The sequence below is a fragment of the Heptranchias perlo genome, chromosome 24 (genome assembly GCF_035084215.1).
Source record: "Heptranchias perlo isolate sHepPer1 chromosome 24, sHepPer1.hap1, whole genome shotgun sequence".
NCBI classification, from domain to species: Eukaryota; Metazoa; Chordata; class Chondrichthyes; order Hexanchiformes; family Hexanchidae; genus Heptranchias; species Heptranchias perlo.
The window spans coordinates 9,891,460-9,917,665 of NC_090348.1; the positions used below are offsets into that span (position 1 = coordinate 9,891,460).

At 43.8% G+C, this 26,206-nt stretch overlaps 1 protein-coding gene across 1 annotated transcript in view; it reads right to left on the reverse strand.

Moving 5' to 3' along the window:
- The window catches only part of pde3a (phosphodiesterase 3A, cGMP-inhibited), a 413,169-nt gene extending 405,295 nt beyond the window's left edge, over nt 1–7,874 (reverse strand). Inside the window, exon 1 of the mRNA XM_068004733.1 lies at nt 6,627–7,874. Coding sequence (XP_067860834.1) covers nt 6,627–7,487 — 861 coding nt within the window. The 5' untranslated portion in view covers nt 7,488–7,874. The remainder of the gene's footprint in view (nt 1–6,626) is intronic.
- Nucleotides 7,875–26,206: the final 18,332 nt, after the last annotated feature.

Consider the following 26,206-nt stretch of genomic DNA (forward strand, 5'->3'; position numbering starts at 1 on the left):
ACCAGCACCTCATGCCTATATGGGATCCTTAGTAAAACTCACTATAATGCAGAGGAACTGCATTTTAGCATAGTATATTGTGATATGATTTGCTTTATAATTAAGGCAGTGTGTCAACATTCTACAGGCCTATTTCTTCAAACATTCTACTACACCTTCGTGTTTTAATGAATCGGGGGCACGGTTGAGTGAAGGGGTGCAGTTGCGGAGAGGCCCCAAATGTTCTTGGTAACCAGGGCCCCCCCTCACCCTAAAAAATTTTTTTAATCCAGCACTGTTCCCCACACCCTTTTATTGTCATGAAATAGATAAAATACAACACAAGACTCAAAACGAGGCCACAGAGGCTGCCTAGAAATACCAGTGAAAATAATAACCAGTTACAAAAATGTATCAAGGGCTGCCAGAAAAACGACACAGCATGAGCTTCCCAGATTAGTTGGATTGGTCAAATGAGCGCACAGCAATTTCAGAGATATTTTAACCTGCCATTTTTTTTCCTGTTCTCCACAGTGCTCAGAGCTCCACTTCTTTAATTTTTCCAGACGGTTTCAGTTGCCTGCCCAACACTTGGCCCGACGCATTCTCCTTTTAGATCATCAAGCTCCCAATTGACTCTTACGGCCTGACTGAAGGTCCATCATTGGACGAGGCAGATTGCTTCTGCTTACATCGAATGTACAGCACAGAAACAGACCATTTGGCCCAACTTGGCTATGCTGGTAGTTTATGTGCCACGCCAGCCTCCTCCCACCCTACTTCATCCAACCCTATCAGCATATCCTCCTATTCCTTTCTCCCTCATGTACTTATCTAGCTTCTCCTTAAATTACTCCCGGTCCTCTCTGTAAACGTGCAGCTCAGCCGAGGTTTGTCCGAGCAACAGCACTCAATTTGACGCACCAGCAGCCAACAAAGGTTTCAAATGAATAAACATGGTGCCCGACCAAATCTCGTAGAATCGGGTATAAAAAAGTTAAGACAATGTTAGTACCTATAATATACCCAGATTTCCCACACAGTACGAGAAATACAATGCAGATGGGAAACCTGTAGCTAACACTGAGCTGCTGAGCAATTTTTAAGAGCAGATATTCCTAACTCTCTCAGGAGCCGAGAACGCTTGGAAACTCCCCAACATAGTTAACACAGCCCACGCAAGGTTTAATGTTACAGGACAACGCACAGGAACTCTGTAATGGATTTCCAGGTAGGTTAGGAGAGTGGAGGCAAAAGTCATGGATTATTTCATAAACACTTGGACATCATGATGGGGGAGGATTGTAGGGACTTTCTGCATGGATGGCCTGAATGGCCTTACTCCTCTGTATCTTGCGATACAAGGCAGATTATGCACAATATGCACAATTATAAAATAAAATACAAGTAGGAAAGTGAAACACAAAAATAACATTTTGACTATCTTATGAAATGCATTTTGTACCCGACCTTTTGACTTTTTATTAATCTGTATTATCTAAAAGCATGCACAAATATACCATCTAGAATTACTTGGGGCAGGTGAGAATATATCCATCCAGGCTACTTAAAATATACATTTCAGCATCCTTCTTCTATTGCTTTATGTGTTGGGTTCTGGAGCTTGTTCCTATTGCCTATGGAATTTAAAACTGGCTGTCTTTAACCTACAGGTAGCCTTTATTAGATTAGTCCATACACCAAGGCCGGAAAGAAGATGAGATTGTACATCTTCTATTTCTCAAGCATCATCGTTTTGACTTTTGTAGAACCCCAGGTTAAACTCGATGCAAGTGGCTCTTGTATCAGCTCATTTTATAGGGAATAGAAAAAACGAGAATGACCATAACTTTCCAAATAAAAGGAGCCAGTCCATCAATTGCTCTCGCTTTTTAAATAACATTTTTTTTGATCAAAGTGATTGGAAGGTGGTCTGGTTCCTTTGGGGACAGAAGTGTTTTGTTTCTCCCACTTTTGAAGCGAAGTATAAAAAGGGAAATAAGCAAGAACTTGTGCTGTAGCACCAAGTCTTATCAATGAGGACATGTTTCAAAATAAATACTGGTAACAGTGCTTAGAGCACTATCCCACCCTGTATTTTATCCACACACCCCACATTAGCCATCGTCACCTCTGCAATATAATCCATCGTATTTTTACTATGCTGCATTAGATTGACATTTACATCAGTATCCACCCAAAAATAAGTAGATTTAATGTGATTCTTATAGATTTTTGGACCAAATCCCCTGGCCCAAATTTTTATCCTGATTGATTAGTTTCAACTGAAATTCAAATAACATCCCTCTCAGAAAGCAGAATTTAGAAGACTTTGCCCCTTACAACTGGGACCTGGGTTGGAATCCAACAAAACTGAGGGGATGTAAATGCTCTCTCTTATCTACAAGGTTTTAAATGTGCAATGTGCTAGCAGTACATGACAGTTACAGGTCCATTGCACCAAACCGCTAACAATTCAGCACAAGTTTGTTCAAAAGTAGCAGCCAACCTCCCTTAGAGAAGTCATAAGGTTTGTTGGTGTAGGGAATGGAAAGGTTCACACTGTTGCAGTAGGGACGGCCTTCTCGGGTTAAGGATTAAGGCACATTCTCAAAGACAGAGCAGGGTTTACTCTGCATTTGATAATTTTGTACCTGACCTGAGAGAGCTTGATGCTGATGCTCGGTACAAAAGGGTAGAAATTATGGTCAACGAGATTTTTGTGCAAATGCTGAATGCACTGGTACCAGTTTCCCCTCTCCGCTATTTTAAGTGGAGGCATTAACCCACTTAAAATATACATTAGACAGTAACTTTTACCATGAAACTGGAAAATGCACAATTTCCCAGCACTAACATTGCTTCCCTTGATGACTACAAAAACTCACCCAAAAAGGTATAAAATGGGGCAGGGGGGCAAAGAATAAAATTCTGAATTTACACCTCCTACACATCAGGCTCAAGTTCCATTGATAATTTGGCCAAACCTGTAAAGAAGCTAATCTTTTATAATGTAGTCAACACTAAAAAAAGTGACATAAGATACAGTGACATGAGATACAAAGTCCCTTCGTAGTCAAGAGATGTCTAAATTAGAATAATTTAGCCTATTTGGGTCAGTCCAATTTTTTTTCAGTTCTGTTCAATTTGGGCTTTGGACGACACACTCTGGTCTGCTCAGGTAAGTGCAACATCAGGTTATTTAAGCATAGGTGTTGTAGCTTAAAACTAAAGCTGAAGAACAAACCATAACCTGAATTTTGGATTCAGAAAAACAGAATTGAAGATCAGATTCACTACATCATATTTATCTCTAGTCTGAGCACAATTTATTACAGTTATTAAAGTTACCCTATGGACTGTACAAAGCATCATTTTAACAGAAGCAACAATATAGCTTGTTGATAGCACTGTTATCTCCAAGTCAAAAGGTTCTGGGTTCAAGACCCACTATGGACTCAAGTACATAATCTAGGCTGACACTTCACTGCAGTACTGAGGGAGTGCTGCACTGCTGGAGGTGCCGTGCTTCAGGTGCATGCAGAAGATTTGGGTTCTATTTGAAGAAGAGCAGGGAGTTCTCCCAGTGTCCTGACCAGCATTCTTCTCTTGACTAACAGCACCAAAAACAGATCATCTGGTCATGTATTTCATTTGCTATTTGTGAAAACTTGCTGTGTACAAATTGGCTGCCACGTTTTCCTACATAACAGTAACTGCACTTCAAAAGTAATTCGCCGGCTATTAATTACATTGAGACATCCTGAGGATGTGTTAAGATGCTATATAAGTGAAAGTTCTCGCATTTGTAAAGCATACCAGATATGGTTCTACTTACTTCATATGATGAGAAAATCTATCTATAAATATTAAATTAAATTGGGGTAAGGCAGTACCCTGTGTACATTACAGCAAAAATTTGACAATTAGTAATTATGGCTTTGAAATTATGCTGTGTGATATTGGCATACAAGTGGTAACTGGGTTTGTATGGAATCATTTTGTGCAGTACTTTAACAGGAACACCTTCTACCATGCCACATAATTTCAAGGTTGTAAGTATTGTTTGGAGAAAGACGAGTTCCTTTGTAATTCACCAGCTGAAAGTTCTGGGAGGTCGTTGGGGAAGGGGGCTGGGAGAGATGGGAATTGACTCAGTCACTCAATGTAACAATGCCGTAAATGCATCCATGAAGATATTTTATTCTAGTCAGTACTTCGAGTGAATGTGTCATTTCTGAATGATTTCAATGGAAATGCAGACCAAGCAAAATATTGATGAATGCACTTATGACGTTGCTGCATAAAACGACCAGAGGAATTCCTCCCACTGATACTCGTCGAGGTCCTGTGCCATTCACTTTTGTCTGATATTCTGTGCAGTCTCACATCATCTCGTTTTCTCTGAGGTCTCATTTTTTTTTGCATCACCAATGATGAAAGCGAAGAACAACAGTAATGGAAGTTTTTAAAAAAAACAAGATTATCCATAGCATAAAAATACAGGGCAAATGCAAGAGAATTGCAGATAGTGATCCATGCAAGCAGTTTGGATGGTTAACAAATCCATCAACTGGATTACTGCCTTGTGATTCTCTTCCATCCACCCAGCATCCGCTATATAGTGCTTGTTATTCTGCTAATCACAGAATTGGCAATACGACAATACCAGTCATGGGACGCCATATACTTTCAGCTCCTACGTCAACATCATCTTTTATCACTTTGTCGGCTAGGACAGATCACCTATACTGTGCTCACCAAACCCAATACAAAATAGCTCCTTTAAAAAAAAACTGCAGAATAAAGAATACCAAATGTCTGATAATGAGTTTAAGGCAGCAATTCGACCTTGTGGTTCTCCTAATGTCCATAAATCAATCAAGTTTTGCCCTCACATTTATAAATGGCACTTAAACTGATCAACTGAATTGCTGTCTTAAAAGTAATTGCGAGCTTATATGTGGGACCCATGTCCCAAGTCTAAAGCTGTAGTATCAATCTGGAAGTGGCAGTAAATTGAAGGTCAGCCACAGCACACTACACTAAAGATACATGCAATGAAAAAACATCCACAAGGAAACAATACTGTGCTTGTTGCAAACAACAGGGGAGAGGGTGGAAACAACTTTATCAAAGCAGTCTATATTTCTGTGCTTCTTTGTAATGCTAAAAAAAATTTCTCTTGACTAACCTAAAGTCAGTACTCAGATTATTCAGTACTGTGTTTGTTAAAACACAGGGCTTCCCTACAGTGCAGTGGACATGTTTTTTAATGTAAATGTCCTTCTCCGAAATGACTCTATGGTGCAAAAATAACCACCACGTAACAAGATTTAGACTGCGTTCAAAAGTATTCATTATTTGTTAAACATCATGGCAATCTGTATGCTCACAAATGACAGGGGCCAACAGAAAAACTGTTCAAACTTAACTGTTCACTGTAGGACCTTTCAAACATCAAGTGGACAACAAAAATATATGTTTGGAATTTTTAATATCCCTATTCATGCTCCCTCTGTTTGACCCATAAAGACTTGCAAGGTTAGTAAACTTTTTCACGTCCTTCTCAATGCTAGTCATCTTTGTGTGAACGAAGAAATTATTACACTTTAAATCAAAACAATTTTATAACCCATCAGATACAAATAACTGAATGAACACAAGTTGGCCAAACCACATAGCTACTTATTTTCCTTGAGATTAGTGTGTATTTTTATAGTGGTGTAATAGAGATAATCCCTTCATACTACAAACAATAATTATTGCCTCACTTCCTCTAGTGTTTTCGCGCAGTGGTTAATTTATATCTGTCTTTCTATACAAGGGAATTCCTCCTTATAGTCACCACATGTCCCCAGATTTCTTTTTCCCAGATCATTCATAAAAAGCATATCTTACTAACTTTTAAGTGACTATCATTTGCAACAAAAAAAAGTTCCTCACATATCAATGAATATAAAATGCAAATATAAAACTCACTATTATTATTTTATAAATCTTGTCCTTTTGGATGTTTACAGCTCTATGGGAAATGGTTTGTGGGCTTGCATACCATTCATTATTTAAAACTGCGTTTTATAAAGAATTTCCTCTGCTGCCTATGAAAATATTTATTTTCCCTGTCAGGTGTGCTATGACTTTTTGATAAATTACAGCTGTAGACTTGGATAATTTCACCCTAATTGGCATTACAGATGAAGGAGATTTGAGTGTAAAATGCAGTAAGATAGTTCTATAATTTTCCTTTGGGTTCCTGTACCTTGACTAGTATCACAGTTATATATTTAACCCTTTTCAGTCTCCAGTTCACTAAAAAAATCAATTAAAAAATTTCAGCAGAGAATACAATTGTGTATTATGACTGTAGAAAGATTTTTTTTTACAAATGATTTTATATTACAATGTACAAAAAAATCCAAGAAGATATTTAGTGAACAAGGGCTTGGTAAAACTATAAGGCTATTTGGTGAGCAGAGGCCACAAATCAGCTTAATAGTGATTAGATTATGCATTTTAAATTCATATTTCTTTGTAAATAATGTCTCAATAAAATGCCACATACAATGCACTCTTTAGCTTACTGTCTTTCCAAATGAATTGACAGTATTTCATTACAGTTTGGCTTCTCAATGAAAAATCCTTACCTGTTCCCTTTGAATGCACGGTAGGGATGTCCTTCTGTGGAGTTTGGAGCAGAGTTGACTATTCGAAACCTCGGCGGCAATGACCGAACTAGATCTCCTCCTCCTCTTAATAACAGGGATCTTCTCCTCCGTCCCAGCCGTCAGTCCTCTGCCGGGCCCCTGGGGCAAGATGTGCACGGCGTACCTGGCCAGCAGCACTCCCAAAATCCCCATCAAGTAAGCCAGGAAGGGTCTCCAGCTGGCCCTGACCCGGTCCAGGGACATGAGGGAGACGGTCCTCAGCAGGCTGGTGAAGATCATGGTGCAGACTCCCTGGGTCACTTTCAGGACCATCAGAGTGGCGGCGGCCAGGCAGGTGAGCAGCACGGCGGTGGCCGTGAAGGAGAGCAGCTGGTCCTCGCCCACCAGCAACGCTTGGAGCAGGGTCTCCCCCAGGGAGCAGGCGGCCAGCAGCCAGGGCGCCACCTCCCCTCTCCCGCAGCGGATCAGGTACAAGCCCAGCCAGAAGAAGGCACTCATCAGGCTGAAGAGGGGCAAGGCGGAGTGCAGCAGGGTCAGCAGCCCCGGGGAGGCGGCGACAAGCACCGGGGGATCGGGGCTCGCCTCCCCGCTCGCCCACCTCAGCGACACGGCCAGCAGGAAGGAGAGGGAACCGACGCAGGCGGCGGAGGAGAGCAAGCGGGCGCTCCTCGCCGCCCTGCCCCAGAGAGGGCAGCCCTGGTCCCGGCGGAGCGGGGTCGCACAGCCCCTCACGTAACCATTGCGCTCTCCTCCTCCTCCTGCTGCTGCTGCTGCTGCTAATCTCTCGGGGTCGGCACTCGCTTTACTCCGGGGTGAAACCGGCTCCGATCTCATCGCCATCGTCTTCTCCAATATATATATATATATGTGTGTGTGTGTGTGTTAGAAAGTTTCCCCCCTCTCTCCTCTCTCCTCCTCCTCCCCTCTGAAGATCAGACTTGGTCAAACAAACAACCAACGATCTCTCTCTCTCTCTCTCTCTCTCACATTTGGGTAGGAAGGGAAAGTTCCGAGGGAGGAGGAGGAGATGCTTGGCACTTGTGAAGATCCCAGTTCGCTTTAACACCTCAACGCAAAGCCAGATCGCCACTTCCTTCTGGCCATAAAACCCCCAAACAACATGATACCGAGAGCCGACTGACAAGCCAAGTCCTGACGTTCGCGGATCTAGGCCATGCTGAGCATTAGATGCACATTACAGACTGCTTCCCTTCCTCCTCCTCCTCCTCCTCCTCCAGCTCCCCTTTCTTTCACTACCCCCCACCCACCCTCCCTTTCACTCCTTCTTGCCCCATGCGGAATGCACAACTTCATGACCTGCTACCTTTATCATCTCCCTGGGACTGCTGCCTCCTCTTGTCCCTCTTTTTTTTCCTCTCTCCCCTCCCTCCCTTCCCCTCTTTTTTCTCTCTCTCTCTGCTCCTCCGGAAAGATCAGCGATGCTGAACGAGGCAACGGCGAGCTCGCCTTCAAGCTCCAACTTAAAAGAGCGTAACATGATGGTGCTCATTTCATATAGGGCGACGCAATGAGCAGCGCTGGAGGACAGAGTGCGATTGAACCGTTCTCCAAGCGTCAGAGAAACGGTGCCTCTGCCAACCTGCTCAAACCTGGCCCCCACCCCCCTCGCCTTTAACAAACTCCAGCATTCCCACCCCCCCCCCCCTCGCCCTCCGTGGACTGGAAGGGCTTTTATTGTTTTATTTTGCCCTGCATTCCCAATGAATGACATCCCGAGTAAAATGTTCGAGGCAAAAAAAATTAAAAGTTCGAAAACAAACAATAAAAAAAACTTTTTGCTATTGCTCAGAAAAACATTGTGTGCATTCTCAACTTTAAAAAATAAGTACTTTTGCCTATTGTCTTAGCCTTCTCACTCGGGGGTATTGAAGGCTGACGTCCCAGTCCAAGCGCCCTTGACCCCCCCTCCCACCCCCGACTCTATTGCTATTCTCTCATTGTTAAGGTGCTGAGCGGCTCCAGCAGTCTGGAAATAGCTTCTGGGTTTGATTGTGGGCTTTTCTCCCCACCTGGAGGACAATGCACCCTCCAAAAAAATGTTGGATAACATTTAATACCTTTGTCCAGAGTGCACAAGGTAACATTGATCAATTAACAAACTACCCCTCTCTACCAGTTGTAATCTGCAAGCTGTAAAAAACCACAATTCTAAAGTATCAGAGAGGAATTTTCCAGAGATTTCCTGAAATTGGCCCGTTTCTCCCTCCACTTTTTTTAAATTTCAAAATCTACTTTATTTCATAAAATTTAAAGATGCCACAATACCAAGGCAATACAATTCAAAACTATACAACACGGATATTACACAAAACGATTCCAATATTACAATTCAAACACAATACATATCATATGCTGTACAATACAAGGTGGGATGGCCTTTCCCCATAGAACCTCGCTTGAGTGCGTCCCGCAGCACGTACTCCTGGACCTTGGAATGTGCCAGTCGGCAACACTCGGTCATGGACAGCTCCTTGAGCTGGAAGACCAGCAGGTTTCGGGCGGACCAAAGAGCCTCCTTCACCGAGTTAATGGTCTTCCAGCCGCAGTTGATGTCTGTCTTGGTGTGCGTCCTGGGGAACAGCCCATAAAGCACAGTATCCTGTGCTACCGAACTGTTGGGGACGAACAGGTCAGATACCAACACATCTCTTTCCACACCCTCTGCGCGAAGGGGTAGTCCATCAGGAGGTGGATGACGGTCTCCTCCCCGCCGCAGCCTCGAAGGCAGCTCGCGGTGTGCTGAGAATCCGTGAGTGTTGGAAGGAGCGCACTGGGCGGGCCTTTCTCACCCATTGGTCAGTTCTGGTGACGAGATGTTCTGCCAAATGGCATTGACTGTCTGGTCGGGGAACTGCCCGTTTGGATGCACCCTCTCCTTTCCTTGCAGGACTCTCAGGACGTTTCGTGCTGACCACTGTCTGACAGCCTTGTGGTCGAAGGGATTCCTCCTCAGGAATGTCTCTACCTGGGACAGGTGTTAGGGTACGGTCCAGCTGGATGGGACGTCCTGTATCTGCTTTGCCAGCGTGGCCAGACCCAGCCTTCTCAATGTGTTGGACAGGTAGAAACTCAGTACGTAGTGACATCTGGTGTTTGCATACTGGGTCCAGTGGTTTGATATTGTTCAAGTTTGTATTACTCAAGGTTGGGGACTGGTACACTAGACTGCACCGTCTAATGGATAGGGTGAGAATTCATAGGCCTGATGACCTTTTTTAAGGTCCTACATAAAAAAGAAATGTTTTCACCCAGAGGGTGGTGGAGGTCTGGAACTCACTGCCTGAAAGGGTGGTAGAGGCAGAAACCCTCGACTCATTTAAAAAGTACTTGGATGTGCACTTGAAGTGCTGTAACCTACAGGGCTATGGACCAAGTGCTGGAAAGTGGGATTAGGCTGGATGGCTCTTTTTTGGCCAGCACGGACACGATGGGCCGAATGGCCTCCTCCTGTGCCGTAACTTTCCATGATTCTATACACAAATGATATTTTTCACTCATTTACTAGAAATGGTGGAAGATCTCACGAAGTTAATATTTAAATGTATAAGAGGCAGTTGTCCCCAGTTTGCCTCCCCACAGGCCATGCTCACGACCCCCCCGTTTTCATGTACCCACAATTCCTATAAGCACAGCTGACAAATGAGGCTCCGCCCTTTTAGCATAATTACCCCTGAAGGTAAAATTTAAATTTCATTTTTTGTTAATCTCTCATAATGCGTCATTTAAAAAAAAATAAAATCACAATTAGTCAATTAGCCGAGCAATGACACCCAGGCCTAGTTGAACATTTTTTGGAACACTTGAGGTAATTTAAGATAATTGCCAAAAGAACCACGGGGGAAATGAGGAGAGATTTTTTTTACGCAGCAAGTTGCTACAATCTGGAATGCACGGCCTGAACGGGTGGTGGAAGCAGATGCAATAATAGTTTTCAAAAGGGAATTGGATATATACTTGAAAAGGAAAAATTTGCAAGGCCAGGGAAGTGGGACTAATTGGAAAGCTTTTTCAAAGAGCCAGCACGAGCATGATGCACCGAATGGCCTCCTTTTGTGCTGTATGATTCTATGATTCTAAGATTGTCAAATGGTTTCATACATTTACTCAACTAGACCTGGACGCTATTACTTGTCTAGTTGACTGTGAATATTTTTAAGAAAATATTGTTTGTTTTTTCTCTCATATGTTACAATTCCAGCCTTCAGAAAAAGAGCAGACTTCCATTCCAGTTGTCTGAAATGCATTTGATCAAATGCCATGGTGTTGAAAAGACATGGGGTGAATGTTCCAACTGTTATTATCACTACTGCCAGCAGGATTCTGAACACAGGGACCAGGACATTGGGTAACTTATGTTCTTATCTGGTCCTTGCCTCATCTGCACCGCGATCCTGTTTCCCTCACGGCTTTATACAATGCACACCTGCTCCTTTTGAATGCAAGCTTAATCGTACATGCGTAAAGCATGCTGGTGAAGGCCATAAGTAGGCCCCTTCAAATTTGACCTGAAGTCTTGCCCAGCAGGATCTGTGTTAAAGAGAAGCAGCTGGTTGAATATCTATTTTAAAAGGAATTGAAGGGAAGAAATTTGAAAGTATGGTCTCCTTTCTTCATTTTTCAGGTAATGTATTTTTCTGTGAAGGGAATGTTTATGTAATAAGAGAAGCAGCAGAATTATAGTTACCAAGAGCACAGAGAAACTGACCATAATGAAGCTCTTTGCAACAGGAACGTGCTTCCAAAAGGCAGGATCTACAAAGTGTCTCCCATAATGCCAAGGTTCATACCACTCACTGTGCACATCTGCATTTAAATGGAAGCTACATGAACTACAGAACGCTTTGACAAGTCACTATTACTGTGCTGCTGAGAATCAGAGAGGAATTTTCTAGAGATTTCCTGAAATTAGCCAGTTCTCCTCCCCCCCCCTCCCCCACCAAGAGTTATTTGGAATTGTTCAAGTTTGTATTACTCAGGGTTGGGGATAGATGAGACTGCACCAGCTAATGGATAGGGTGAGAATTCATAGGCCTGATGATCTGACCTTTTTGTATGGTTCTACACAAGTGTTATTTTTCCACTCATTAACTAGAAATGGACAGATGATCTCACGTAGTCAATATTTAAATGTATACAGAACAATTGTCCCCAGCTTGCACTACCACTGTGGAGCCTCAACCACAGGCCTTGCATGTCACAAACGTACGACATAATTCCCTTATATGCACAGCTGGTGATTGTGGCTCCACCCTTTTAGTACAAAATTACCCCTGCAGGCAAGATCTAAATTTAGTTTTTAAAAAAACTCTTATGTTACAAGTAATATTACTTTAAAAAAATTAATAAGTTAATCGGACAAGTAATGACGTCCAGACCTAGTTGACTAAATGTATGAAACTATTTGACAGTCTTCCAAAATGTTCTCCCACCTCCCTCGTGTATACAGCTGTGTTTTAAGTTCCATTGTACAAAAAAAACGGCACTTTCTCTTTCAAGTTTCTTAGGCCCCGAAATCACACCATGGGATGCCATCAATATAAATGCTTAACCCATTCATACACAACTCCCCTCTCTGCCATTTTAGCACAAGCACTAACCCGTTTAAAATAAATGGTGTAACCTTCGACAGCACCTCCCAAACCCGCGACCTCTACCACCTAGAAGGACATGGGCAGCAGGCACATGGGAACAACACCACCTGCACGTTCCCCTCCAAGTCACACACCATCCCGACTTGGAAATATATCGCCGTTCCTTCATCGTCGCTGGGTCAAAATCCTGGAACTCCCTTCCTAACAGCACTGTGGGTGAACCTTCACCACACGGACTGCAGCGGTTCAAGAAGGCGGCTCACCACCACCTTCTCAAGGGCAATTAGGGATGGGCAATAAATGCTGACCTCGCCAGCGACGCCCACATCCCATGAACGAATAAAAAAAAATCTCCACTACTAATATGTCAAAACAGCCATACACAATATGGCAAAATGTAATTTGATGGCAAAAGCAAAATACTGCAGATGCTGGAAATCTGAAATAAAAGCACAAAATGCTGGAATACACTTAGGCCAGGCAGCATCTGTGGAGATAGATTCAACAGATGCTGCCTGACCTAAGTATTTTTAAAAACAAATCTTTTTTTTTGAAGGAGAGCGGACCTCATTAAGAGGAGTGGCAGTGTAGTGGAATCAAATGCATTATTTATTTAGATTTGTTTTAAGGGTTATTTTTGCGTATGCATACATGTTGAATGTATGCTGTCATGAAGGTGAGGGATGTGAAATGGAACTTTTCAATTTTTGACTCCCGGCTTCAACATGGAATAATTCAAGATCAGGCCTAACAGGCCAGATGAGAGGAAAGTGTACTCTGCTCTGCCTCAACACTGAGTGCAACCCCTAACTTCAGAAGAACACCCTCTACTGGGCCAATGTGAAATTTCCTTTTCAGACAGGAGCATCTTGTGGCCTCTCGGAATCAGGCTACTGATCTAGAGCCAACTTGGAGACCGCTTTGTTGGCTTGAGACTGCCCAAGCTTAATTCACTACTGCCAGAGAAAAGACTTTCGCCTCACCAGATAGAAGATAAAGGTCCAAACACACAGCCCCACTTCAATTACAACTACACAACCTCAGTCTCAAGAAAGAAAAAATTTGGGGTCTAACTGTAACTTCTCAGACAGTCTGCCATCTTGTAGTCCCAATACAATATGATCACAAATCATTTTTTCATACAGAATGCCACAGCCACTGTCTTCAGCCATAAATAACAAAAAAAACATGGCATTTATATAGCGCCTTTTATGGCCTCAGGACGTCCCAAAGTGCTTCACAGCCAATGAAGTACTTTTGAAGTGTAGTCACTGTTGTAATATAGGAAACACGGCAGCCAAATTGCACACAGCAAGGTCCCACAAACAGCAATGTGACAATGACCAGATAATCTGTTTAAGGAATGTTGGTTGAGGGATAAATAATAAGCATTTTACCTTCACCAGTGTGACACTCCCATTTCCTATATCAGACACACACAGTGGGATTTCTTATTTAATGCTGAATTTATGTAGTGGGCTCACAATATGAAACTGGGTTACGTTGCCCAATCTCTTGACTTGGAACACTTCCAACCTTCAGAAAGAAGAGACTTCCATTCCAATTGTCTGAAATGCATTTGATCAGATGCCATGGTGTTGAAAAGACATGGGGTGAATGTTCCAACTGTTATTATCACTACTGCCAGCAGGATTCTGGCACACGGGGACCAGGACATTGGTTAACTCATGTTCTTATCTGGTCCTTGCCTCATCTGCACCGCGATCCTGTTTCCCTCACAGCTTTATACAATGCACACCTGCTCCTTTTGAATCCGAGCTTAATTGTACATGCGTAAAGCATGCTGGTGAAGGCCATAAGTAGGCCCCTTCAAATTTGACCTGAAGTCTTGCCCAGCAGGATCTGTGTTAAAGAGAAGCAGCTGGTTGAATATCTATTTTAAAAGGAACTGAAACGTTTTGAAAGTATGTTTTTCATTTTTTTAGGTAATGTATTTTTCTGTGGAGGGAATGTTTATGTAATGAGAGAGACAGAAGAATTATTGTTACCAAGAGCACAGAGAAACTGACTATACTGAAGGTTATTGCAACAGAAACATGCTTCAAAAAGGCAGCATCTACAAAGTACCTCCCATAATGCCAAAGTTCATACCACTCCATTGTCACTGGGTCAAAATCCTGGAACTCCCTACCTAACAGCACTGTGGGAGCACCTTCACCACATGGACTGCAGCGGTTCAAGAAGAAGGCCCACCACCACCTTCTCAAGGGCAATTAGGGATGGGCAATAAATGCTGTATGAATTTTAAAAACTCACTGTGCACATCTGCATTTAACTGGAAGCTACAAGAACTACAGTGCTCTTTGACAAATATTACTTTACTGCTGGGAGTGCTGGGCAGGGCCCCAATCAGTGTTTCATACTTTTAAATGATACAAAATGAAAGAAGGCATAACAGGGAGATCAGAAGGCCTCATAACCAAGTTAACAGCACCTACCATGAAGTCAACAATATCTGCAGGCTCTTTGACACCGGCCAGACATTGACTGGGGTATTGGGTCCAGAGGCTGGGGGTCAGCAGGGAGCCAGATGCTGAACTGTTCCATCTGCTACAAGAATATATGCAGCCAACCTACACCATAGGGTCGGCACCGTCAGTGACAGGCAAGGTTACCCGAGTACTCAAATGTTTTGGTTCCGCCTCCTTCCTGTCTAGCTTAGGGATCATTTTTATTGTCAGCCAATGTGCTGCCCTCAAATATGTGAAGCAACTAGCCGATTCATCAGTGAGTAAAGCCAGCTATTTCATCTCCTTTCCTACTGACTACGAGTAAGAGAATGACACTGCTGTGTTTACTGCATTGCTGCAATTCTCAAAGTACAAAGGTCCCTTGATGGCGACCATCAGAATCCTGATCCTCCTCCAGCAACACCACTTACATAGAATTTACAGCACAAAAACAGGCCATTCAGCCCAACTGGTCTGTGCCGGTGTTTATGCTCCATGAGTCTCCTTGCACCCCTACCATTATACCCTTCCATTCCTTTCATCCTCATATGTTTATCTAGCTTCCCCTAAAATGCATCTGAGTTATTTGCCTCAACTACTCCTTGTGGTAGCCAGTTTAACATTCTAACCACTCTCTGGGTAAAGAAGTTTCGCCTGAATTCATTATTGGATTTATTAGTGACAATCTTATATTTATAACCCCTAGGTTTGGACTCCCTCACAAGTGGAAACATTTTCTCTATATCTACCCTATCAAACCATTTGCTCCTCACCTGTGGCCTACCCTGTGCCATCTTCTCGAGCTTAGTGACTGCATCCTCAACATGTGTCGTTGTGCTGTTACTTGTAGTAGTTAGTGACAGGGATGCAGGCTGCTGCAAGGTTGTCTTTGTCCTAGCCCAATGGTAGTGTTGGCAGCCTGCGGTTTTAGGCCTACAAATGACAGAAAAGTGACTAATTTATAATGCTGGTTCTAAGAGACATCTTCCAACAGATAGTGTGCAGTGAAGCCCTTTGAAGAGAAATGTACCAAAGCTTGCAACTGTAAATTACAACTGCAATGTGTGCCCTATGGGCATACGTGTTCACCAATGGAACAGCTGTAAGGTTGGCATGGGACAAGAGTAGAACTCACGGTACAAGGCGCTACTTGTGTATATTGTTTGTGTGGCTGTGTGCATGTCTGTATGGGAGTGAATGAGATTGGGGACAACACGAGGGGCTGAAACTTCCTCCATTATCCCACCTGAAGATTGTAGCAAAAACAGCAGGTAAATGGGGCGGTGAGGCCTTCTGCCCCCACCTGGATTTCCTTCCCCCTACACCTTTCTGTCCCTTCCCACCACATGAAAATGGCAGCAGGGTGCAGGGCCCAGGTTCCTGTCCCATTTGCCTCCCGTTGCCACTCTTACCGCTGCTCCTTGGAAACACCTGAGAAAAATGGGGTAGTAGTGGGAAGGCCCCAGATTTCCTTTAATGGAGGGGAAGGGCTTAGTAGAGGCCACCTGTCCCTCCATTTCTGCCCCACGCACCTATCCTTTTTAAAAAAACATTGGTCTGGGCCAAAGACTAAAAAATTCCCTTTTGTCTAGGGAGCTTTGCCGCCCCTTTAAAAAAGGTTCCTCACCATCTCTTGAGGTGCTGTAGCATCATCCCCATCAACTCTTGGCAGCAGTAATGCTGCTGGGAGCTCCCCACCGTCTCCCCCCTACCCATGCGTGGGGGATGACTCCAATCCAGGGAAGTGAGCCAGGATTACAGCGGACTCGGAAGGACAGGTGGAAGTCCTACCCCACAAAACGCCACCGCGAAGAGGAGAACCTCGGCCAAGAACTGGATAGCATTCAACGATAGCTTAGAGGAGGCTTGCAGCTTCACCTTTTCTTATTCTCTCAGTGACCTTGTAGGCAACGTTGTCCGGATTGGCCCCCCAAGGGGTTAACGTGCATGAAGAAAAGTAGTCTTGAATTGCAAGTTGAAGGAGCACCAGCACAGTGGCAGTCATGTGCTGAAGCTCATCACGTGACGAAGTATCATGCAACCAGGTGGGGGTCAGTGTGCGAAGCCTCTTGATTTGGAGTGTACCAAGGCTTGCAATTGTAAGTTACAGCTTAATGCCCTACAGGTATGCATGTTCAGCAATGAAAAAGCTTGGAATGGGACAGCAATAAACATAAGCCTGATGGCCCACTGACGTAGGCCATGTACCTGGTGAATGGAATGATTAGGTATGCTTAACTTGGCTGCTTCCTTTAGCTGTCCTATCTAAATTGCCTGCTCCCCTGCCCCCCCCCCCCACCTCACCCCCGGCCTTGCAGGTACTGCATGCAGAATGGAGTTTCAGCTCTTGTCAGGCATGCTGCCCTACTGTCCTCAGCTAAACTTCCTCTCACTCACCTCATGCAACAACACTTCCACTTCACCAGACCTCAAACAGAGGGGTTCCTGTGCTGTGTTGTTCCATCACAAGGCCATAGACTCGGTTTCTGGCCTGGTCTCCATATTTTGTTATGCCAATCACTGTTTTGCCCCAAACAGTTTTAGAAAATATTTCAACCCTCATAAAGGCCAACACAATTTTTGCCCTCTGTATGTGGCCAGTTACTTTGAAGTGATGCCCAATATCCTCCCCCTGTCCGCGGGGAATGGGGGGAGGGGCAAGGAAGGGCCGGGACCTTGCTGAAACTATTATTGCTGTGGGTTAGTCTTCCTCCAATCAGCCAGGTGTAAATCCCACAGCTCTTACCTTCCACCAGCCCCATGCATCAACCAAAAAATAACCCTAGTTTTCCAAACTAATACCTCGCCATTCAGATACTCAATGTGTACCCGTCGTTCCTTTAATCCCACATGAATAAAATATTTGTAATTATAAAATTGGCAGAACATGAGTTTGCCAATGTTTTATTGTAATAATAGCAAAAAGGCCGACTGCGTGGCATAGTGAATTAGCGTATCCTTTCACTGCGAACACTCCAGCTTGAATCCAGCCCAGACTGACAGGTGGCTGTAAGGAGTAAGGCTCCTTTGTGAAATGTATCCACTCAGTCTCAACTAGTTCCTGGTTGATGTGGGCCTACGGCATAAAACTGCCTGTAATTCAGCATGAATTGGAAATCTCACTCAAAGGCCGTAAGGATGCCCGGGGTGTAAAATTGACACGTCACACCGAGGAAGTACATCGTCTTCTTCAGAGACTGTGATTAATACACATTGCTGGGACATAGTAAGGAAATTTTCAATACTTGATCTGAGAGTGCTTGATGCTGACACTACATGTTCCATTCTATTCCCCAACACTGACATTAGTCACCTTTTTGAGCATTAAAATTCAAGTCAAATTTAAAGAAAAGTGGAAATAAAAAGTCATTTTGTGGGTGAACATGCCAGGTTGTTTCCCAGTCATGAAGATATTGCTACCTGCCATTCTTTCACCTCCTCTTCTGGAGGTTTTGTGCCTATTGGCAGCCCTCCAGTAACTTGCTTTAGTTGCAGCTCTTTGTCTTGCCAATATTTCAGTCTAGTTTCTTTTGGATAAATGGCATTGTTCCATCGAATGATCTACTGTAAATCATGTGCCATCGAAATACATTTGGGGTCTCTAATGCCTACAGCACTAACATGTTCTTTCTCAAATCGCTGACAGTTCAGGCCCCACTACATCTTATTAGACACTTTCTACCTTCTCAACCAAGGTCTGCAGTATGGACATAAATAGAGGGGAAAAGACAAAACTAACTCAGAGGGTAGAAAATATGGGCAAAAACAAAACAGCCACAGCAGCAATCTCCACACTTCCTCAATTGGCCAACTTCTCACAATGGCTTATAGCTGAGGAAAATGATGGACTGGTCCACCCCTTACTCATTCACCTATTGTAAACAATTTTACAACACCAAGTTATAGTCCAGCAATTTTATTTTAACTTCACAAGCTTTCAGGTAAATTTACCTGAGGAAGGAGGAAGCCTCCGAAAGCTTGTGAAGTTAAAATAAAATTGCTGGACTATAACTTGGTGTTGTAAAATTGTTTACAATTGTCAACCCCAGTCCATCACCGGCATCTCCACATCATTCACCTATCTCAGCATAGCTCCAAAACTCCTGTCAGAGGCGCCTATGTGAACCATGAACTCCTGGGCGTAAATTAGACTCAGTAAAACAGGGTGTGCTCACAAGAGTTTTCTTCAGCCATTCAAGAAACACCCTCCCAACTTTGTAACCAGACCATCTGATCCAGGAACTGTTTTCTGGTTAGCTCCATTAATGATATGGTTATATTTCAGTATTAGATCCAATCCTGAGGAATGCTTATACTTACTTCATTGTCATAGGGCTGGACCATGGAGAGACAGTGTCCATTTTCCCCCAATCCAGTTTTGACCCAGATCCAGCACTACAGGTCATACTGATATGATATCTAATACTCCATCCTGTAACCAGCCCAAAGCATCTAATGTAGATGAGCTCGTCATTCCAACGTGACTATTACTGTGCAATCTCCAGCTCCCATTAGAATGTATTCCACAATGTGCTGGTAGGTGACTGACACATTTTTAATTTTGAAGGGCATTTGAACTTAAATAACCCTATGGGAGCAATAAGCATGGACTACACTTGGGTTTTTGTACTTGATAAGACTTGCCTGTATTCATTGGTGAGATGGACTTGGGGTACCATGGCTTTGCAAGGATCTCCTCTGTGTGAAGCATAGAGTATGCATCAACTTCTGTTAGGTTATTTAATTTTCTATAATTACACAGAACCATCATTCATTAGGATTGTGCACCCTGAAGCACAGCTGGGTTTCTACCAAGGATGGATTACGTCCAATTCTCCCATACTTCCTTTTCTATTATGCTCCTGTTTGTCACAAGGGACTGGAGAGGGACATTGACACACTGAAGCTGAGGTGCCAACTATGCTACATGTTGGAATTGCCCTGCATGACAAACTTTGCCTCGGTAATAACTCTGAAGCCTGCTGACTCTGTTTATGTAAAAGCTGTGAAGTTAAATAAATTTCCTTCACTGAAGAACATTCTTTACACTCTTCTAAATCACCCTCCTTCTGGGTGGTAGGTGGAACATTAATAAAAAGTTATAGGGGGTGGGGGGAGTTACTTAAAACAAACAGTTTCTACAAGTAAAACAAATATAAATAACACTGCTCCAAGCTGTCCTAATTTCATAGCTCTAGCAAAATTACTTTGGAGCATTTGAAATTTCAAAAGTCTTGATGGCATACCAAGAAAACCAAGTATATTGGTGGCTCCACCCAGATCCCAGCAATCTCCAGGAAAATACTGGCAGGGTGTTATATTGTGTTGAAGTCCCAGGCACTTGTTCTAATGACGAGCCTTGGAAATTGCTGTTGTAATTTTTTTTGCCCATGATTTCTTCCTCTTCAGATACTGATCTCCCACTAACAATCTCCTTGGCTGAGAGGGTGAGGAGTTAAAGCCTTTCAGCATCTTCCCGTCAATGACCTTGGGGTAAATCCCAATTTTTATCTCGATTTACTGGTGGGCGTCAGCCTTTGGATTAGTGGTAGCATTCCCGCGTTGGAGTCAAAAGGTGCAGTGTTCAAACCCCACTCCAGACAGTCCCAGTGAGCAGAGACCAACACTCTGGGTCTGAATTCTGGATCGACATCCAGCGGGATACTCGTGTCCTGTGGGTGTGGGTGGCCCCACTCCCCCTCATTGTATGGGTTGTATGGGGGAGCCCGTAAAACCCTCCCGACATAAAGGACTAACCAACTATTGGCTGGTATAAAGATTGTTACAGCCATGGAAGGAGCATTCACTTTGTGGCCTGTCAGACTGTTAATCAGCCTGCGAATCCTTCCACTACTTCATGCTATTCTGCAAGGTAAGTGTGTGAAGATACAAAAACAACTATCAAATGGTAAATGGCAATCTAAGAATTAAGGTTACTGGGGGGTAGTGTTTATGCTTGTTTCTAAATTCTGATATAGGTTCCCCCAACCTTCTCTCGTCACAAGGACACTGATGTTTTTTTAAAAAATTCATTCTTGGGATACGGGCATCGCTGGCAAGGCCGGCATTTATTGCCTATCCCTAGTCACCCTCAAGAAGGTGGCGGTGAGCCACCTTCTTGAACCACTGCAGCCCATGTGGTGAAGGTGCTCCCGCAGTGCTGTTAGATAGGGAGTTGCAGGTCTTTGACCCAGCGAAGAAGAAGGAACGCGATATATGTCCAAGTCGGGGGATGGTGTGTGATTTGGTGGGGAGATTGGAGGTGGTGTTGTTCCCATGCACCTGCTGCCCTTGTCCTTCTAGGTGATGGAGGTTGCGGGCTTGGGAGGTGCTGCCAAAGAAGCCTTGGCGAGCTGCTGCTGTGCACCCTGTACATAGTACACACTGCAGCCACAATGCACCGATGGTGGAGGGTGGATGTTTACAATGATTGATGGGCTGCCGGTCAAGTGGACTGCTTTGTCCTGGACGGTGTCGAGGTGTTTGTTGTACGGTTCTACCAGGGCTAGGCACCCTCCAGGAACCAAGTTCCCATTCTTCATGTGAGTTTAGTCAGTGAATGTTGGACGACTTTTTGACCACACGGTCAAATGTCATTGTGATCAGTAATTATTAAAGCCTGAATAATCTTATGAAAAGGAGGAGATGAAGTTTCTTAACCAGTAAATATACCCAATAAAAGGCATTTTTTATTTGGCAGAGAGAGTGAGAAAATTGCTGTATTATCAGTAGTTTTGTTTTTGCTGGAGACGGCTACAGTATTAATGTTACAAATTATTCGCCAACTAAACATTCACAGAGCTCAAAAAAAAACATCAATGAATAAAGCAACAAAGCGAGCCCTCGCAGGAATTGAATTATGGCGAGTATTTGTTTAATTTACTGCTAACATTCTGAAAATACTCTGCACAGTTTTCCATTAGGCGTAATAAATATACAACATCATGCAGTGCATTAAACACTGATCGTTAACAAACTAAGAGCACCAAGACATGTGGGGTAGATTTTAAACCTGTCGCCTGGGCGTAAACCTGGCAATGCAGATCGGCCGCCTGTTATAGAAACCGCCTGCGGCAAGTTGAAAATCTACCCTGTGTTTTTTTAATATTCCACTTTACTAGCATTTGAACGGTTTTATTCATGGGATTTATACAGAAGGAATTACAGGAGGCTGTAAGAGCAAAGAAAAATTGAAAGTGTATAGAATGAGAAAAGGCCATTTGGTCCATTAAGCTGGCCACAGGCCATATTTTTACCTCGTGAGTGAGTCCTATTTAATCTTGTGTGAGGAAAGTTCTGCATGAATGCTCCCTGATCCCAAAGGTAATCAAGCAAAATTGAAAGCTATTAATTTCCAATATTGAATCCTCTTGGGCTGTTCTCCATGAATGACCCCCACCCTGACATAACAGTACAGGATATGCTCTATCTAATGGAGTATCTGATCACCGCAGTCTACAACTATTCCTATGAACATCAATCTGTTCCCAACTAGATATATATCCACATCACCAACTGCTTTTTGTCCCACACTTTCACTGCTCTGTGGAATCTAAATCTCCAGTCTTGCTCGATGCCTACCAACTTTGAACCCATGTCCTCTAGTTCTATGCTTGCAACCCAAGTTAAATGGTGTGCTTCTATCTACAGCAACTGTGCCCTTCAACATTTAAAAAAAATTTGGATCATGACTTCCTCCCAGTCATCTTTTCTCAGTGGAAATAAGTTTGAGCCTCCAATCTTTTGTAACTTAAAGCATCAAGTCAATCAAAGCATCCTTGGTACTATTCTCTGCACTCTCTCTAATGCATCAATATCCAAATTTTACAGTTTTCCTAATGTATGAATCATTGGTGAAGTTACAAGGTGAGAATAAGTTGTTCCAACATACTCAAATGGCCTCAAGTTGTACAATAACAGCTTCAGATGCACTACAAAATTTCAGTCAATGGTCATTAATCACATCCAGGTTATTTTCCATTTCCAAGTGTTCTAATTAATACCCTCTTCATCGTCATGGCAAGCAGAACACAGGGCCTCCTGGCCGGTCTTTTCCTGGTCGGACAAAGACTACCATTCACAGGCCAAGGATGTGTAACCTCACCAAACAAGATTCTGAGACCACCTCAGAATACTCTCCACTTGCCTGGATGAGTGCAGCTCCAACAACACTCAAGAAGCTCGACACCATCCAGGACAAAGCAGCCCGCTTGATTGGCACCCCATCCACCACCCTAAACATTCACTCCCTTCACCACCGGCGCACTGTGGCTGAAGTGTGTACCATCCACAGGATGCACTGCAGCAACTTGCCAAGGCTTCTTCGACAACACCTCCCAAACCCTCGACCTCTACCACCTAGAAGGACAAGAGCAGCAGGTACATGGGAACAACACCACCTGCACGTTCCCCTCCAAGTCACACACCATCCCGACTTGGAAATATATTGCCGTTCCTTCATCGTCGCTGGGTCAAAATCCTGAAACTCCCTTCCTAACAGCACTGTGGGAGAACCTTCACCACATGGACTGCAGCGGTTCAAGAAGGCGGCTCACCACCACCTTCTCAAGGGCAATTAGGGATGGGCAATAAATATTGGCCTCACCAGTGACGCCCACATCCCATGAACGAATAAAAGAAAAAAAAACCTGCCCACGTTTCAAGCTATAGTTCATGCCCTGGTGGTTCTCGAGTACAGACATGCATCACCTTTCAGTTCAGGGGTTGCCTTCCGTGGCCGTTGGGCACTGCATGGAATATTTTGTTGAATTTCCCCTGATTTTGCCCCTTGATTTAATTTTGTTACTTTAGTGACTTTTTTAACATTGATTTGGATGGAACCGAGAGTGTTCCCTCATTAAATTTTGAAGGGGTTGGCCCTTAAAGAGGAAACATCTGGTGTATCTCAGTAGGGTTGGGCTTAGCCCAATCTCACAACATTACCAGCTTATCACAAAGTGTAACCATCTTTACTGTGTACATATTTGCTGTCACCTTTTCCAATATGTATTATCTTAGTTTTATCAACATTATAACCCATCTGCTGCACCTCAGCACATCTCCTCAATTGGTCTATTTTTTTTTGTTCAATGGTATCAATCTACCTTATGGCTGTACTGCATGACACAAGTACCTGCTTGAGATCACCCCTTTGGAAAGTGAGCCACAGACCTATGTTACACTGCTGGCTCCACTTTGCCTTCTGGCCTGAGAAAACAGAGCTCTATGCATGAATATATATTTTTAATTTGCATCTGTAATACATCTTAAAATATTATACATACAATATTGCAAGGCTAATAAACTAACAAGTCTCCAATATTGTTGAAACCACATTAGACCAATCAGATTATTGGAACGAATTTCAAACCTTTTCAGTGTCAAGAGAGTTGTCCATTCTTACACAACCACCAATGCTCCCTTATTAACCCTCTTCTGTGGGCATTTTACCCAGTCTGCCAGGCTTCAGCTTCCTCCTGTACCCACTCAAGCCTCTGCTCCATTCCTACCAGTCCTACCCAAAGTGCTCTTGCCCCAGATTTCACTCCCTTCTCTCATCAAGGCCTGTTGCAAGTGCTCCGGATCTGCTCACTTGCATCTTCCCTCCCATCGAGGCCCACCTGGAATTCTCTTGCATTGGTCTTTGCTGAGGCCAGTTCAAATGTTCCAGTTTTGGTTCCCTTCCCTCTTGCAATAACTTTAGAAGTATGCCCACTGCCCTCCACAACTCCAAGTCTCATTCTTGCTGTTGGCCCCAGCTCCCCGAGTTGGGAATCAACGGGGTGCTGCTGCAGGCCAGGATTGACAGCTTTTAGCAGGAGGGCAGCCTCGCCCACCGTCGAGACCAGTCGTTCAACTGATCCTAAAAATTAAAAACGAAGCAGCAGGACCAGTATTTAGAAGTCAGCTGATCTACTGACCCTGAAACTGACTGAGCCTGTGCTATTTTACAATTCCTGCTGCTAGTCGGCAGCACCAAGCCTTGCCATTGACTCAGATGCAGGTAATAATTCCTTAGCCTCCTAAACATTTACAAATTTAATGGCCGCTAATTGATCTCTACAAAATCTCACATTAGTAAAAACAAAAATATGTCTATTCTTGCAAACCTGTGTTTTTCAACTCTCTAATGCTGTGTCTCGTGCTCTGTACCTATTTGTCTTTGTGTCTCTGTTTCTCCCTCTCTTGCTGCATCAGTGGTCAGTATCACACATTGCGGCAGTTCCTAAACAACAACAACTTGCATTTATATAGCACCTTTGACATTGTGAAACTTCCCAAGACAATTCATAGGGGCACAGTTAGACAAAATTTGACACCCAGCAACATAAGGAGATATTAGGATAGGTGACCAAAAGCTTGATCAAAGACGTAGGTTTTAGGAAGCATCTTAAAAGGAGGAGAGGGAGGTGGAGAGTGGGAATTCCAGAGCTTGGGGCCTAGGCAGCTGAAGGGACAGCCGCCAATCACACCAGTATTCATCAAAGCTGCACATCAGCACACATCACTCCCTCTCCTTCCCAGCTCAGGCCTCAACCCCTGGATTCTCCGCTATGAATGCTCCCTCCAAGATGATATCACCCCATGTAGCCAAACCCTCATTTCTGACCAGGCACACCATTATAAGGGGCATCATTTTAAACATGGTTGCATCAGTATTTGTGGAATAATAAAGGAAACAAAATACCTTGAGAGAAATAATTCTGAGAGGAGCCGAGCCGAGCAGAGGGAGCGTCCGATAAAAGGCGGGATTTCAGAGCGCTGAGAGGAGCCGAGCCGAGCGGAGGGAGCGTCCGATAAAAGGCGGGATTTCAGAGCGCTGAGAACAGCTGAGAGGAACCGAGCCGAGCGGAGGGAGCGTCCGATAAAAGGCGGGATTTCAGAGCGCTGAGAACAGCTGAGAGGAGCCGAGCCGAGCGGAGGGAGCGTCCGATAAAAGGCGGGATTTCAGAGCGCTGAGAGGAGCCGAGCCGAGCGGAGCTGCGACCGAGTTCGAAGTGACGTCAGGAATCAGATCGGGACGCGACACAGGGGAGGCACCTGATTGGTGAGTAGGTTCAGGTGAGTATTTCTGCTTATCTACAGTAACTAAAGTAAAAGGAAAGGGAAGGTCTGCAGGTCTTATAGGAAGTAGCGTTTATTTTTTAGTGAATCAAGGTCCCTCGTGTAGTTAACATTCTCTAAATTAAGAATAATTTAAAGGAGTAAACTCCTTAAAGGGAGTGGTAAGCAGTTTTTCTTTCCTTTTTTTTTCTCTTGACATTGTAGTTGTTCTTAAGCTAATTTAAGGGTTAAGTCATGGCAGGAGATCCCAGGGCCGTGTCATGTTCCTCTTGTGGGAATTCAGGGCTCCTTCCTGTATCCCTGATTCCTTCACCTGCGGGAAGTGTGTCCAGCTGCAGCTATTGTTTGACCGCTTGACGGCTCTGGAGCTGCGGATGGACTCACTTTGGAGCATCCGCGATGCTGAGAAAGT